Consider the following 17,182-nt stretch of genomic DNA (forward strand, 5'->3'; position numbering starts at 1 on the left):
TATGCTCAGTTTAATTCCTGCACATGTGGTAAGATAAATCAATGGTTTGTTCATCACACATTTGGGACACTTTTAACTCACAGCTCAGAACAAAAGAATGTAAATGTAAGTGTCCAAAAAAAAAAGACAATCAGTATAAAAAATGGGAGAACTTCATCATTTTTATTGGCATAGAAACCATAAATCTAAATATAAAACATTGCACCAAAGTTATATTATGATATACATCACGTATTGTATATTTGATGTGAATAGTTAATTCTGGCATATACATGTTATGAGTAAATGTAAAAGTAAATCCCATGTAAGCCAACTATCAATGTTGAGGTTAAATTGAAGGGTAATTGAACAATATGTCTACATAGACCATTAGTCTATCGAGGCACATAAGACTAATATGTGTCAGAATATGATATGAATACCTCCTAAAACTTTTTAACTAACCCTAGCTAAGTCAAACCAGTTATTTAACGCTAAGAAAATCGAAGAAGGTATCAACGCATGCGCAGAATGCCACCGGCCTGAAAGTGCTGGTTTAAATCCGCGGTTCTGCTGACGCATGCGCAGAATGCCACTGGCTTGAAACTGCTGGCGTGAATCTGCTGCCGTATATCCGTGGCTCTGCGGCTCTGCAGACAGATACTATTGAGGGACTTTGAACTCTGAAGTGCAGTGTTATACAGCAGTTTAGTTTAGTTCTCCAGCACAGAGACTGGAGCAGTATTAGCATTAGCCGCTAAGTGCTAGCTCTTTTGCTGTTCAGAGGTGAGTATTATCGGCCTGTAGCCTGCTGCTAACCCCGGGCTTGCACTGCTGGAGCAACATTAGTCGCTAACTACACTAAGCTTTAGCTCTTTTGCTCTTCAGAGGAAAGTATTATCAAACTGTAGTCTGTGTTTACAGTGTAAAAAAAAAAAGATATGTGGGACAAACCGACTAGCGCTAGCAGTTAGCAGCTAATTCTGCTACAACTAGCCTTAGTGGAAATCTGGAAATCTAAGCTTACTGTTAATAAACTGAAGCGCTTTACTCACCCAAAATAAACACAATTTTTTTAGAGAGAAATCTGTGTAGATTAACATCCAGTGCATGTTTGACTTTAAAAGAATATATATATATATATATATATTTTTTTTTTTTAAGAATTACAATTATGTTTACGTAGCTTAGCTTTACTTAACATTGCTACCCACCCACCACCACCTGCTAAGTAGAAGGAAAGTGTGGCGACACCCCTGTTCAAAATAGACCAGAAAATAGACGTTCATTGATAGTGTGTTTTATAATCTGGTGCACCTTATAGTGCGAAAAATACTTTTGTATTGGCAAAGGGGGAAACTGTAAAGAAAGGTACTGGTGCTTGTAACAACTGCTAAATAATTTCTTATTCAATAGCAACTACTGAATGATTACCTAACAATGGCCAAATAATTCCCTAATCAATAACAATGGATAAATAATTACTTAACAGTTGCTAAATAGTTATATAACAACTGCTGAATAATTACTTATCAGCAGTTAATCAGTAACAATGGCTAAATAGTTACTTAATAACAGTTACTAAATAATTACTGAATCAGTAACAATTGCTAAATAATTACTTAATAACAATTTCTAAATAATTACTTAATAACAATGACAAAATAATTACATAATCAATATTTAGTTAACTCTTATACACTCAGAATAATGTGTGTGTATTGATGCTTAGCAGCTACTTAAACAGGCCCTGCCATTAAACTTTTTACAACATTGTCTTGTATAATGGAATGTTCTGTACTTGTGACAGAGAAGTGAGGAGGCAGTCAAGGGGGGAGATTGTGAACATAATGTAGTGCCTTTGATAAAGATAACTTTGATTGTCTTCATAAAATGTATTCTCAACAACTTTACTAATATCTATCATCAGAGATACGCCGTGCCTTAAAGTAACAGTAGCTGAAGTTTCATGACTCAAGTTTGTCTACAAAAAAGCCAAAGCTTTTAACTCCTCTATTCAATTGTCAAAGTAACTTTTAGGCCGTAGCAATGCTAGCAAAAGAACATAAGCTTGATACAATCTTACACAGATTGGAGTTGTGATGCATTGATGTGTTTTTGTGTGTTTTAAAATCACAATGTTTATTGGGTGTTCTACCTATACACTCACAATTTTAGTTTTAATATAGTTTATAAATCTGTGTTAGGGATGTGCTTTGTTTTATATATTTTACATGTAGTTCTTTACTTTGTTTTAAAATATGCTTGTTTGTGTCATAGCCAAAAAAAAGTTAAAGTTTGAATGACTATGTTTATCAAGTAAATTGAGCAGAAGTAATTTTACAAAAGTCTGAGCAACAGTAAGTTTTAAACGGCAGGAAACAGGGAAATATGGCGCAAGCTCTCTGTTCAGTTCTTGAAGCTAGAGGTTATTTTGGTTATTGGCCAGACAAGCGAAAGTATAATTATTTTGAACTTTGTTCCTTTCTTTGGTTACGTGCAGTTTCATTCTCCCACTGAGGTACTAAAAAACACAACAGTTTGGTGGTAACACTTTACGATGAGGGGACATTAGTTAACAGGACGTACAACAGAATGTCTCAATTACTTATTTATTGACATTTGTAAATTGAAAATTATTCATCATTACAATTTATTAAACTAATCTCTCAATTCATTATTATTTATTATTACTTACACAATTCTTAAGCATTAAAGTAAGCATTTGATAATGTTTGAAAATGTTTTAACTAGTGTCAATTAATAATTAGTTGAAACATTTAACAATGTTTATTACTGTCATTAGTACTGTTACTTGTTACCCTTGTTTTAAAGTGTTAAAAACAATGGGTGTGTCCCATAAACAGAGTTGAAACTGTACTGGCAGACTCCAGTTTAATAGAAATAATCAGCTTAAAGGAAAGGAGCGATTGCCGGAAAAATACCTAAAATGAAAGCCCTATCAAAAGCAATGTTGTGAAAATGTGAGATGCAGATACTTGATTTAGATTAACAGAGAACCTGTATAAACAAGACCAACCAACCACAGACCTGTGATAGTGATAACACTCACCTTCATGTTCTGACTGGGTCTGGTGAGCTGGTACAACTATAAAGGAGGTGGAGGGAGAAATATACACAGACTAACAAAATATCACATAACACTTCCAAAGTATTAGATTACTGGAGTTCATAGATGTCTACATATCTTAAAGCTTATAAAACTTCTTTAGAAACAAACTTTCGGTCTACAGTGGGTCTAAGGCTACGTTCACATTACCAGGCTGATGTGACTCAAATCTAATTTTTCGCTTAATGTGGCTTAGATCAGTTTTTTTCATGGCTGTATGAACGTGCCAAATCTGATTTTTTTAAAATCAGATTTGAGCCACTTCCATATGTGGTCTTAAATCGAATACGTATCCGATTCATGGACATGCGACATGAATGTGAACGGTCAAATCGGAATTCATGCATCTTTTTTACACTTTTACTCATGCGCTACATGCTTCTCTCTCGTACCCACACATCTGTTGGTGCAGCTGTGCAGTTATAGCTGCAAAAACAGCGAAAGCAAACCGCCTGACCTTTTTTTACCTCCTTGACCTGAACATGTACTTCAGACAAGCTGTTTACTCTCCATTTGAGCAAAAGATGCTCCACATATGAGCTGCTAACGCATCCATTTACCTTTATAAAGCTACGAGTCATCTCTCAAATATGATGTTTTTTTGTTGTTGGTGAAGAAGGCGACATTTATATACATATCAATGTGAGCAAGTGAGGCGTTCCAGGGACAGATTCTTTCACATTACACACAGATACAGCTCACTTAAATTTGTGAACATAGCCTAAATGACTAGAAGTAGTACCCTGTTTCAAATTTCCCAAAAGCTTGGCTGAAGCTCTGATGATGTCTCCATTGCAGGAGGACAGACAGGTTGGGCCTCTCTCACATTACAGGCATTGTGAGATTTTACAGGGAGTGTTTCTGGCTATTGTATTGCAAATAATGGTGTTTCAGACCACCTGTAGTCATTGATGCGAGGCGAGTTCAGAGACATTTTAGTTTGCGCGAATGGGTTTGATCTGCATTGTTTTTCCGTACAAGCATTGCTTTATTTTGACAGGCAAAAGGCACTGCATGGTTTGCATCACGTCAGAAGGGCTTTATTGTGATTCAGTGAAAGCTTTGTTTGTACAAATAGTAGAATAGTAGAGAAAAGTTTGTGGAGGGTATGACGCATATAAAAAAGTGTGAATGAAAATGCATTAATAGGGGCTGTGTATTCATTCTGTTCACTTCCAATAAACCATCGCCTGCTAGTCCTGCTCTTTAAATATACTAGTAGCTGAAATACACATTTTAGCACTGGCCTTGTTCCACACTCTTTTTTTTTTTTGTAAAATTATTATTATTATTATTATTATTATTATTATTATTATTATTATGATGTAAAAAAAAAGTGCAAATTTTAAAATCAGGAGGGTCATACTCATTTCAGGAACTGTACCGTGCATCATTTCAGTTGAGTCAATGGGGCCGGACCCTCTTTTTTTTTTTTTTTTTTGAAAAACCCAACACTGTGTGGATTTCTTTTGATAAGTCCTTTGTTTGGTAATGGATATTTAAATACCATTGGCTCTTTTTAGCTCTTTTGTGCTTCTAGTGGAACATTGCGTGTGTTTACATGCACTTCATAATCTCCCAGGACAAGTGAGTCTTCATTACGTTTACAGCTCAGAAGCAATGCAGATGTATTTCTAGATACCCAGTTTCACTTTCTAGTAAATGTGTAGCTCATGTAGGTTCCTCTTTAGCTTCATGTATTGAACAGGGTTGTCATTCACTAAGTGTAACCCCATCTGCTTATGATATATAAAAAGTACATTTAAAAACTTTAGACTGAAATCTCTGAGGATGGGCGAAGCTACACATCATACTGCAATCAGCCAACAGAGAGGCCCAAGACCGGTTGTCGTTTCAATTTTGAGCAGTGTTTCTCAATCCTGGTCTTGGGGACACCATGTCCAGCACGTTTTAGATGACTGCCTGTTCTACCACTCCTTCTGCAGCTCTGAAAGGGATTGTTAATGAGCTGATTAGTTAAAGCAGGTGTGCTGGGAGCAGGAAAAATGCTAAAATGTGCAGTGCAGGGTGCCTTAAGGACCAGAGTAACACTGCATTTGGAGGCTTTTCACTGCCTGTGTTTTCTACTAAGGAACTCTACTAATTGCACATCCTGGGAGCCAAAGCGGCTCATGGGCCTAAAACAACATATAGGCTGCTTATGACCCTGTTTCTGGAGTCTGATCAAGCCATGCGACACCATTAACTAGAAGGGGTGTCTGGATACTTTGAGACAGTTATTCAACTAGCTGATGTTAATAATCAGTTCACATGCAAAAGCATGCTCTTCCTGTGCTAGGGCGTTTATTCACCACAGATATGCAACACAGCGGAACACTGCAGAGTCATAACACAATTACTGCAGAAGGCCTGAAGTAGGACAGAGAAGTTGATAAAGTCACAGTTTCTCACCAGAAAAAAAAGATGAGCAAATGTTTGTTTGAATAAGAGCTGATAGCAACAAACTACACAATCCCTCAATATTTTAGATTTAATCTTATGTTGGAAGTACACTATTAACTACCAACTGGGCCTGTAACTAACAGCTTATTCACACTAGACACACCCAAAAATATTCCACACACACAAACCTATATACACTACAATATATAGACAAAAGTATTGTGACTTTTGTTTATTCATTGCTTCTTATGAAATCATGTTTTTTTTAATAGTTCATCCTGCTTTTGCTGAGGTAACTGTCACTGAAAACCAACCACTAGGTTATCAGTGCGGGTTTAATGCTTATCTATTATGGATTCTGGGCCCATAGCCCAGAGGTTGATGGATTGAAACCAACCACTAGTTTACTGTTGTAGATCTGAGTCTCATCTGTTATGGTTGCTGGGCCCAAAACCCAGAGGTTGATGGATTAAAACCAACCGCAAGTTTATCATTGTGAGTTTGAGTCTTATCTGTTATAAATGCTGGGCCCCAAACCCAGAGGTTGATGGATTAAAACCAACCGCAAGTTTATCATTGTGAGTTCAAGTCTCATCTGTTATGGGTGCTTGGCCCAAAACTCAGACATTGATGGATTAAACCCAAGCATTAGTTTATCGTTGTGGGTTTAACTGCTATTAAGATTGGGGGGCTGGGCCAATAACCCTTAGGTTGATGGATTAAAACCAACCGCAAGTTTATCATTGTGAGTTCTAGTCTCATCTGTCATGGGTGCTAGGCCCAAAACCCAGAGATCGATGGATTGAACTCAAGCATTAGTTTATCGTTGTGGATTTAAATGCTATTAAGATTGGGGGGCTGGGCCAATAACCCTTAGGTTGATGAATTGAAACCAACCACTGTTCAAAATTGTGGGTTTAAGTCCCATCTGTTAAAGGGGGTGGGCCCATACCCCAGAGGTTGATGATACCCCAGAGGTTGATGGATTCAAACCAAGCACTAGTATATTGTTGTGGGTTTAAGTGCTATCAGGGTTAGGGTGCTGGGACAATAACCCTTAGGTTGATGGATTGATTCCAGACACTAGTTTATTGTGGGTTTAAGTGCTATTAGGGTTAGGGGCTGGGTCAATAACCCTTAGGTTGATGGATTGAAACCAACCACAGTTTAAAATTGTGGGTTTAAGTCCCATCTGTTATAGGTGCTGGGCCCATAATCCAGAGGTTGATGGATTGATACCAACTGCAGTTTTTCATTGTGGGTTTGAGTCCTATCTGTTATGGTTGCTTGGACCATATCCCTGAGGTTGATGGACTAAAACCAACTGCAGTTTATCATTGTGTGGGTTTGAGTCCCATCTGTTATGGATGCTGGGACCAGGACCATATCCCCAAGGTTGATAGATTGAGATGAAGTATTAATGTATCATTGTGGCTTTAAGTGTTATCAGGGTTAGGGGCTCGGCCAATACCCCTTAGGTTGATGGATTAAAACTAACCATAGTTTTTCACTGTGGGTTTGGGTCCCATTTGTTATGGGTGCTAGGCCCATAACCCAGAGGTTGATGCATTGAAGCCAAGCACAAGTTTATTGTTGTAGTTTTAAGCGCTATCAGCGTTGGGGGCTGGGCCAATAACCCTCAGGTTGATGGATTGAAACCAAGCACTAGTTTATCATCGTGAGTTTGAGTCCCACCTGTTATGGGAACTGGGCCCATAACCCTGAGGTTGATGGACTGAAACCAACTGTAGTTTATCATTGTGGGTTCGAGTCCATCTGTTATGAGAGCTGGGCCTAAAACCCAGAGGTTAATTAATTAAAACCAAGCACTAGTTTATCATTGTGGCTTTTCGTGCTATCAGGGTTAGAGTGGGTTAGAGAGTCTCATCTGTGATGGATGCTGGGCACATAACCCTTAGATTGATAGACTGAAAGCAACCGCTAGTTTATCATTGTGGGCAGTGGGCAGTGGTAGCTCAGTGGTTAGGGTTATTGGTGACAAGGTTGTGTTTTTTATGGGTTCAAGTAGTGGCCACTTTTGGTGCCTTATCCCTCACTGCTCCCCAGGCATTGTAGTGTTGGCTGCCAAATGCTCCAGGTATGTATGCTCAATGTGTGCTACTTTGTGTGTGTGTTTGTGTCTATGTGTGTTCACAGCATGGATGGGTTAAGACAGGTATCATATTTCATTTGTTTCCAACACAAATTTTGTGAATATGCTCATCTTGTCTTTAGCTCAGCTCAGTAGATTGTTCTACAAGACTAAAGTCTACATTTGTTTTGTTACATCATATTATGTCATAATGTGTCTATTGAAGAGAAGAGAAAGTGGATCATCTTGAGGTTTCTGAGGCCTGAGGTTTATGATGTTTGAGTGTGAAGAGCCTTATTAAAGTTTAAATACCATTTAAACAGTGTAAAGAGGCCTTACCTATTAAAAGTAATTTTTTATGAGAACCATTAAGCAGCCTTATTTACTTTCTATAGTGCCTATCAAGATGAAACGCTTGTTCAGTTGTTGTGAAATGATAAGGTTGACTGAAATGTCAACCGTTTTCTGAGGAGAGATGAAGAAAGATTACATGCATCTTCCTCCCACAGTAGCATTGCATATCTCATCTTGTTTATCACCACAAGATTGCATATCATCGCTGTCCAATGAAAAACATGTATCTCTAACACAACAACTTTACAGAAGAGAGAAAATTTTAACTTTCAAAGGAAGTCAATGTAAAAATAATTTATTTTAGGTAATTTTAGAGAATTTCTATTGGTCTATTTTGACGCAGTGTAAGGAAAAATGTGTGTGTTGAAATTATGTAGTAAACTAAAAATCAAACAAAAATGGAAATACTTATTTTGCATAAAGTTTCACTAAGAGCTTACATAAAATGTAAAAGGGGCACCATATGACTGTGTGTGTGAGTGTGTGTTTGACTCGTTGTGTAAGATGAAGGAATTTGCGTAGATCTGAGAAAGATCTCACTGTTCCTGTTGCCTGTGTGGTTAATTTAGTATTTTATTACTGTACACTTCCTCAAACAGCAGAATGAAGCTTAAAACCTAGAGAGAGAGTAATTTACATAGGGGGGGTGTGTGGGTGAGAGAATGTGCAAAAGAGAGAGAGAAGGAAGGGGGAGGGACAAAGTAAGCAAGAAACCAGAAAGAAAAATACTGGAATGCAGAATTCCGCTGCTGTAGGACAGGGCAGTGCAATGACTGGCTGAGTGCACTGAGAGACAGAGAGAGAAGAACCTGTGAAAAAACACAGCCACCCTTAACTGGACTACATCAAACGCAAAGAACAAGAAAAAAGCAGATCTGCATCAAGGTGTTTTAATCCACCAAGGTAAATAACCGCCATTCTATATTATTATAGCTTTCTTTGAGTTATGGGATTAACTGATACTAGTTTATAACATTTTGCAAGGATCATTATCAGAACACTGTGCCTTTTAGCCCTCAAAGTGTTAAATAATGGTCTAAGAATTTGTTTCTTTTGATTAGCATGTGTATATATGACTTTAGACTACACAGAAATCATATTTTACATCTTAATCACTTTATATTTTTACTTGCATACATTTGACCACTTCATCAAGGCGAGCTGGCAAAATTGGCATTTGATTGAGCTAGAATTGTAAACTTTTTCAATTGTTCATGCTGATTCAAAGATACATTTTAATTTTTAAAATTTCTAAAGTTCTTATTTACTTTGATATTTTATTTTTACCATAGCTAAATAATGTCACTGATATCAAAGAATACTTTCTTAAAGGGGTGGAATTATCCCAAGACGGCAGGCTGGACAGGGAATTTAATAAAAATAGCTAAATTAACCATTGCCATGTCTAAAGGAACTTTAAAACTTTAAGAAAGCATAGGTTTTATAAAGTGTTATTTAACCTTTTAAATAAATCATTCAGCTTAATGAGACAGCACTGCAGACATAGCAAAAAAATACACCCCCACACATGAAAGAAAAATGTATAAAATGTATTAAAAGTACTTTTAATTGAAGGTAAAAAATCCTCTATATGTAAAATAATGTATTCATTAAGAGTAAATCGTGAAAAATGTATTGTTACAGTGTTTTATGCTCTGTGGTTTCTGTGGTCACAAAAGGCACATTATACAGTTGCAAGAAAAATATGTGAATCCTTTGGGATTACTTGGATTTCTGCATAGATCTGTCATTAAATGTGTTCTGATCTTCATCTAAGTCACAACACAGACAAACACAGTCTGTTTAAACTAATACCACACATAAATTATATGTTTGCATGGTTTTATTGAACGCAACATGTTAACATTTACAATGTGGGGGGAAAAAGCAGATCAGAACACATTTAATTACCATTTAAAAAATCCAAGTAATAACCAATTAATCCTAAAGGGTTCACATGCTTTTTCTTGCAGCTGTATTGATGATTTTACAAAGCTGGAGATATGAAAACTCATTTTCTTTCAGTGAAAAATGATTTGATTATAGCTACAGTGAAGAAGATGATGATTTGAATATTGCAAATGCATCCTGCTATAAATATATGGATGTTTGCATGGGAGCTGATTCCACAGAATTATTCTCAGGAAAACTTGAAAATATAAAAGTATATTTTATTTCCATGGAATATGCTAGTCATGCTAGGGATGCATGTTTACATTAATAATATTTAAAGTAGTATATATTTTCTATTAGGGGTGTGCCATATCGTATCATACACGATATATTATATAGGATATATCCTATATATCTATATAGGATATTATACCCTAGAATATTGTGCCATATCACCCATCCCATTTTCCATTATATATCTACTAGAGAGATTATATCTGTCCAGTATCACTCATTTTACTTTAATCCTGGATATTTGGAGATATTTGGATTGCATTATTATTAGTATCATGACATTCTGGATCATTGACTTCTGTTCAAAATCTGATAAAAATCTTGTATCTCACTTAGGGGTGTGCAATATTATATTGTATGTAATAATAAAATATATATTTTTTATTTTCTTGCAGTATATAGTGTAAGTTTTGTCATATCGTCGAGAGTATCGTTATTGCGAAAATACCATGAAATATCGTGATATTATTTTAGGGCCATATCGCCCACCCCTATTTTCTATATTATATTGCTTTTGGGTGGATAAAGTATTTGATGGCGTATCTGTTACATGTTGTATTACAGCATGTCATTTGTTACAGCATGTTACCATAGTATGTATGAACACCTTTTATTTTAATTTCAGGTATAATTAAGTAGTGAATGATATGTGATTACAGTACAAATATGTTACAATACACTATATGTCCAAATATTTGCGGACACCCCTTCTAACAAATACATTCAGCTAGTTGTACACATTGCTGACACAGATGTGTCTAGTCTTGTCTGGTCCCTGTAGAAAAGTAATGCCAATAGAGTAGGACTCTGTGGAGAAGATGAGTCTACATGCCAAACCCCTTTAATTTTCCCAAAAATGGTCAGTGCTCCGTATAATCCAGTGCGCCTTATGTATGAATTTTAACAGTCAGATATTAGGGAGCAATAAAGCCACTCCGCTGAAGTCCAGCGTTATACAGGAGTTTCAGTTTAGAGCAGTATTAGCATTAGGCACATTACAACAGCGCTAAGCTCTAGCTCTGTCGCCAATTATAAGTGAGTATTATCATGCTGTAGCCTGCTGCTAACCCCACCTAGCACCGCTAGTTAATATCACTCTGACTTACCAGAACACCTAGGGTTCCTTAGTTCAGTGCTGTCGGGTGGCATTTACATCTCGCTAGTGCTGCGATTAGCAGCTAATGCTAATAATGCTGCTGCACCCAACCTTAGTGGAAATCTGGAAATCTAAGCTTACTGTAAATAAACATAAGTATTTACTCATCTAAATAAACAGTTTGCAGGAGAGAAATCTGTGTAAATTAATATCCAGCGCTCATTTGAAAGAAAATGACTTACTTACTTGCTTACTTAGGTGCCCTCAGCAGCGAGACCTGCTTAATTAGAAAAACATGTTGACACCCCTATTCCTTACTAGTGTCGCATAATGCACCTTATAATTAAGTGCGCTTTATGTATGAAAATAGACCAGAAAATAGACGTTCATTGATAGTGCGCTTTATAATCTGATGTGACTTATAGTGTGATAAATACTGTATTATCATAACAATCATGAAAGTCACAGTTTTGCAGTTTTGCAGTCACACTAAACATGTATTTCCGGTTACGCCATTTTAAAACTTTTTCACACATTTTTTATGCAACCAGCAGTGCTTTATGTTATAACAAAATTTTGTTATTAAATGAAACAAGAAATGATCAGAAATGACCTGGAATAACCTGTAATACTATTTTCTGATGTAATACGAAACTGAAAGTGATTTCTTTTTTTTATGTTGCAATATTTAGTGATAAATGTGTTGTTTTTTAGAAGCTGCTTTTTGTGACAGCAATAATATATAATAAGTAAGACTGGATTGAATATGTATATTTGCTTATTGACTTGTAGCTGATGAAATGTTTGTTACAGTAACAGTACTAACAAGTAATACAGGGTCACTCCTTAGCTCTCGGCTGCCACTGCTGTTCTTTTACTCAGCTCAGTTTAACCGTGAACTGGTTTCTTTTCAGACAATGACAAGAGGAACAAGGGGGAGAAACAGAATCTGCCTCTAAATTGCAGTATTTATGTCCTCCATACCTTTTAATGTTTCACTTTAGAAAGAGAGAGTTACTTACCTGTGGACTGATTTTATTGCTTTAACCATAATGGTTACATATGAGCTCTTTTTCTTGTTTGCATGAACTGCCTGCAGGCTTTTAAGTGGTTTATATTTCATCCTGTTCTCTAGTGAATCTATGCATGAAACTATGGTGGAATTTAGTGTGAACTTTCTTATCTGATCACATTGTGAAAGAAACGTCTAGGTGTGACTTAGTTTTTCAGTCCTTCATTTATAGTTAATTAGATTGATAACATTTTTAATGCACTGCCAGCCAAAACTAAGGCTTAGGTGTCGGCCTACAGGTGTTACTTTACTTTTTACACATTAATCACAAAACATGATATGATAAGCCAACAAGTTAATGCCAACTGCCTTATCATTCTTCCACTTTTGACATGAGTTATTGGAGTGAGGTATTTTAGGTGTCATCATTGCTGATACTCAGACTAAGAATACCATTGAAAACCTGTGGAACGGGGTTTAGAAACAAGAGAAGAAAAAAATCAAGCTATTTAGTGAAATCTGTGGACTGCAATGAAAAGCAAGGTCATTTAGTATATCTTTATTAAGAACACATTATTATGAAAATATCGTCACAATACTAATAGATGCACCCATATGTTTGTTTTATATACAGCTCATCATTAGAAAATGATGAATTTCTTTTATTTTAATTTGATTTTACTAAATTGTAAACCTCTGGAGCCATCAAACCAAACTGAACTGCTAGAATGTTTGCACCAGGAGTGGCATAAAGTTATCCAAAATACAGGAGACTAAAAGCACTCTCACAGATCAATGCAGCATTCTTTAGCTCTTTACATCACATACCTTAATTTTAAATACAATTCTAATTTGAATTATATTTCTTTATGCAACCAAACATTGTTCTTACATAGCATCACTCGAATAAGCAATAACCTGTATATAGGGGTGTGTGGTATCCTGTAATTGACTGTGGGGCCCCTGTCCAGATAATATCCATGCTTTGAGCCCAATGATTTACAGTTAGGCCAGTCAAAACTGGGATACTGGCCTGAAAGAAACATAAGAATAAGAAATAAGTATTTCCTGTACTTTTCGGGCACATCTTCAATAGAACTGCAACGATTAGTCGATATATTAAATTTGTAAAAAAAATCCTGCATTACACAAAGTGCTGAGAAAACAAAAGCGTAATGGGAGATGTGTAAATGGCTCACTCACACAGGTTAGACTCAACTCCAAAAGTGCCCAAAAATATTTATATATTTACTCACTAAATAATAGGACATTCCACATTTAAACAACATCTAGACATATAAAAGTCTAGACATGGCAGAAATCATTGTTGACTAATCAACTAATCGAAAAAATAATCATCAGATTTGTTTACTACCAAAATAATCAGTTGCAGCCCTAATCTTGAAGCGCTGGCCCACTGAGGTCTATTGTTTTTATACTATTATTACTAAACTTGTTATAGTTTGAGTCGTTATGTTGGAAAGTTGACTCAAGGCAGCAGACATAGCCGTTAAAAGACTGCACTGAAAATTAAGCAAAATATTCCTTAATATTGTCTGGTGTGTGTGTGTGTGTGTGTTGTTTGTGTATATGTAGATGGAGTACACAGTCACAGTAGCTACAGGCACCACAGAGTACTCAGGCACTAATAACTATGTGTACGTGACTCTGGTGGGCGAGAAAGGAGAGAGTGAGAAAACGCTTCTGGACAACCCCGGCCTGGACCTCTGCAGAGGCGCGGTGAGTAAGTGTGTGTGTGACTGGGTGGATAGAGTGTGTGTATAAATTCTCCAAATGGCAAGTCATTACAGTGTCATACATTCAGCTTTTGTCAACAGCTTTTGGACCTGCCTACTGCGACATCCTTAAAGGGCCAGTCAAGCACTTCTCTTTTCCACCCTACATTTTTTTTTATAATTATGGCTTTGTTTATTACTTTCTGATCGCTAACCTTTTTTATATTCTTTACTTTTAATTTTTTTATGTGATTTTAACTTTTACTTTCCTTAACTCATTTTTGATTGATGCAGGGTGACATATAATACATAACTGATTTGAAGTCTTGCCCATGGATATGTTTTACCTACAACGCTACATTAACTGCTAAATTAGTAAACATAGTAATTCTTTATTAATGACGTCACAATATTGACCTCTGTATTGCTACATGTACCAAAAATGTATCCATATATTTTGGTTTCAATGCCCTTGTGTTGAAGTCTATGATTTCAGTCAACATCATAGAAAGAATTGATAATAAAATAATAAAAAATCAAATATAATTTGGAAAAAAAATTATTCATTTAATGGGGCCCTTTTTGAGACAAATACAAATCTATAAAATTTTTTAATTGGCTGTTCTGTTTTTTGAATTATTCCAAAGCAGGCTTGGCTAGACACTTTTTTGTCTACTACCTAAATGCATATGTGTTTTCTCATAGTTTTTAAATCTTTAATATTAATATGTAGTTATAATAAAATGTAGTAAATAATATAAATAAGGAATAAATATTCATGTAAAACCAAACTTTGGACTCGTAGTGTATGTATTTTCAGATTTGGAGTTTAGACAAAATTGTTTTATTTTAATTCAACCTTTAATGATGTATTGTTCTATAATATAAAAAGAAAAATAATGAATTGTCAAACATTCCATTTTCATATTACTGAAACAATCATGCTGAATGTTAAGCAAATGTTTCAGTAGACACTGTTCTTCATTAATGCCTTGGGTTTAAAGAGATCATAACATAATCCTTGTAAAACGATAAGGTATAAATTTTATGTTTTAAATAGTTGGAAAGTTTGAATAAATTAAAATTTACATTTACATTTAAAACAGTCTGGCTTCACATATCAGCTTCACAGATCCTACTCAAACTATTCTAAAAAAATCTAAAAAGTGTAAAAGATAAGGAAGTCAGATGTGTGATATGCTTCTTCACTTGATAATTGCAAGTTATGCTTCAGTGAACCTCTAAGAAATTTACATTTACATTAGAAATTACAGCATTTCATCAGGTTTAGATTTTCTTTTGTTTGGAATCTTCTTTTGTGTTCTTCTTTTAGTAATACTTACTTCATAACAGTGACAATAAAACTGAACAGGGCAGTATACTGGTGTTAATCAACATAGTAAATGGTTATAACTAATAGAAATAAAATGAAAATAGAAGAAGGTACATTCTAAATATTATATTCTGTGTTTCACATTTTCTTCTCTTTGTCTCTCAGGTTGATGACTACACAGTGCGGAGCTCGGCCCCCCTGGGCCGTGTGTTGCTGGTGCGCTTGGAGAAGCAGAGGTACTGGGTGGAGGATAACTGGTTCTGCCGCTATGTGTTGGTCACTCCTAAAGAAGGGGGGAGCACCCAGACCTTCCCCTGTTACTGCTGGCTGGTGGGGGACATGAAAGTGGAGGTGCGAGAAGGAACAGGTCAGTTAAAAAAAAACTCCACTTACAGGTATGGGCTTGTTTTCCCCACACATCCTTCACATTCTCTGCTGGTCAGGTGTGTCTGATAGGGGCCCACATAGCAGTCAGTAAACCCTAACTCCAAGCTGTTCAGTTTGTTGATCCACTGCTCAGTATCTTCACTCTCTGAAACAAGATCCCATTTCTGACACCAATGTAGCTTATTGCTGGATAAAAAGTAGGAAATTTAGTTTACAAACCACACAAGAAATAACCCATGAAAACTCTGGAAAGCATAGTCCTTGCTGTCTGTGGCACCCTTGTTGGAGCAATTCCCAAACCTTGCCTGTCATGAATTTCCTCTTAATAAATGATCTTTTCCTGTCTTTTTCTGTGTTATTGCCATTCAGCTCTTTCTCTTTAGTTAACATGTAAAAACATTGGCTCAATCAACCTACCAATAAGTGCACATGCACTCTCCTGGCAATTAAAGTGTCTATCATGGCTAATTTTCCAAATACTATTCCAAACCAAGCTAATTCCAGACAGCCAAACAAAACACCAGAAATGGTGGATAAAAATAATTTATATACATATCGATGAATCAAGCACTTTCAGCCAAATGCATGAAGAGTCACAGCATATTTTTTTTGTACTTTACACTTCATGTTATGGAAGTTAATTAACAGTACAATCTGAAAAAATGACATTTGCATGTTGCTGCTTCTTTAGATTCACATAGGAATAAATTATGAACATATTTGGCTTAGAAATTCTGCTATCTGATTACTTAATAAGTTGTATAAACATCATTCTTTGATTTCTTAGATCGTATTAAGGACTAGAAATCTGATTAAGAAATCCAATAAGAAAAGAGCTGTATTTTAGCTCAGTATTTATATTATTATTGGTATATGCTAACTCTGATTCTTTGGATTTTCTCAGTCTGTGCATGAACACAAATGTAACCATATAGGACAGACTTTCTTTGCAACAATATTGCATTCTATTAAAAAAGCATAAAACAAAAGATCCATTTAAATCAGTGAAGTGGATTCATGTTAACAAAAGCCTGCAGCAGGAAGTTTGATGTTTATGTGCCATGTTTATGTGAGCTTATTGACTGGTTATAAAGTAAAAACTTACTAACTGGCCTGTAGTTTCTGTATTCACTATACAAAATAAGGCTTTACAAGGGACCTATTTTAAAATATTGCTGTGTCCAAAAGCTGCAAAATTGTAAATGACATGTACAGCCAAATATGACTGCTTTTGATACCTTAGGTATTAATAAAACACACAAAGATATGGACTATGATTTTTCTAGATCAGTGACTATGCAGAACAGCATACAATGGTAATCTGCTTATGTTTTAATGCTTTCAGACCCAGTTAGTAACAGTAGCTTGGATACCTATATATTAATGAGTAATCCAGCTCACTAACCAATTTAGAAACTAGAAATTCAGATTTTAGTTGATTAACTCAATCCCCTTTCACAGTGTGCGCTCTCT

General features: G+C 35.8%; 1 protein-coding gene across 3 annotated transcripts in view; it reads left to right on the top strand.

Moving 5' to 3' along the window:
• The first annotated feature begins 132 nt into the window (after nucleotides 1-132).
• The window catches only part of alox12 (arachidonate 12-lipoxygenase), a 31,328-nt gene continuing 14,278 nt past the window's right edge, over nucleotides 133-17,182 (top strand). For 2 of the 3 annotated variants that reach the window (XM_007248115.4, XM_049482244.1), the window contains exons 1-3: nucleotides 8,684-8,861; nucleotides 13,850-13,993; nucleotides 15,488-15,689. In XM_007248115.4, the coding sequence (XP_007248177.1) occupies nucleotides 13,850-13,993; nucleotides 15,488-15,689 (346 nt within the window). In that variant the 5' untranslated portion in view covers nucleotides 8,684-8,861. Of the gene's footprint in view, nucleotides 766-8,683; nucleotides 8,862-13,849; nucleotides 13,994-15,487; nucleotides 15,690-17,182 lie in introns of those variants that run through there. The other variant, XM_049482243.1, reaches the window with a different exon arrangement.

This window comes from Astyanax mexicanus, chromosome 8 (genome assembly GCF_023375975.1).
Source record: "Astyanax mexicanus isolate ESR-SI-001 chromosome 8, AstMex3_surface, whole genome shotgun sequence".
NCBI lineage: Eukaryota > Metazoa > Chordata > Actinopteri > Characiformes > Acestrorhamphidae > Astyanax > Astyanax mexicanus.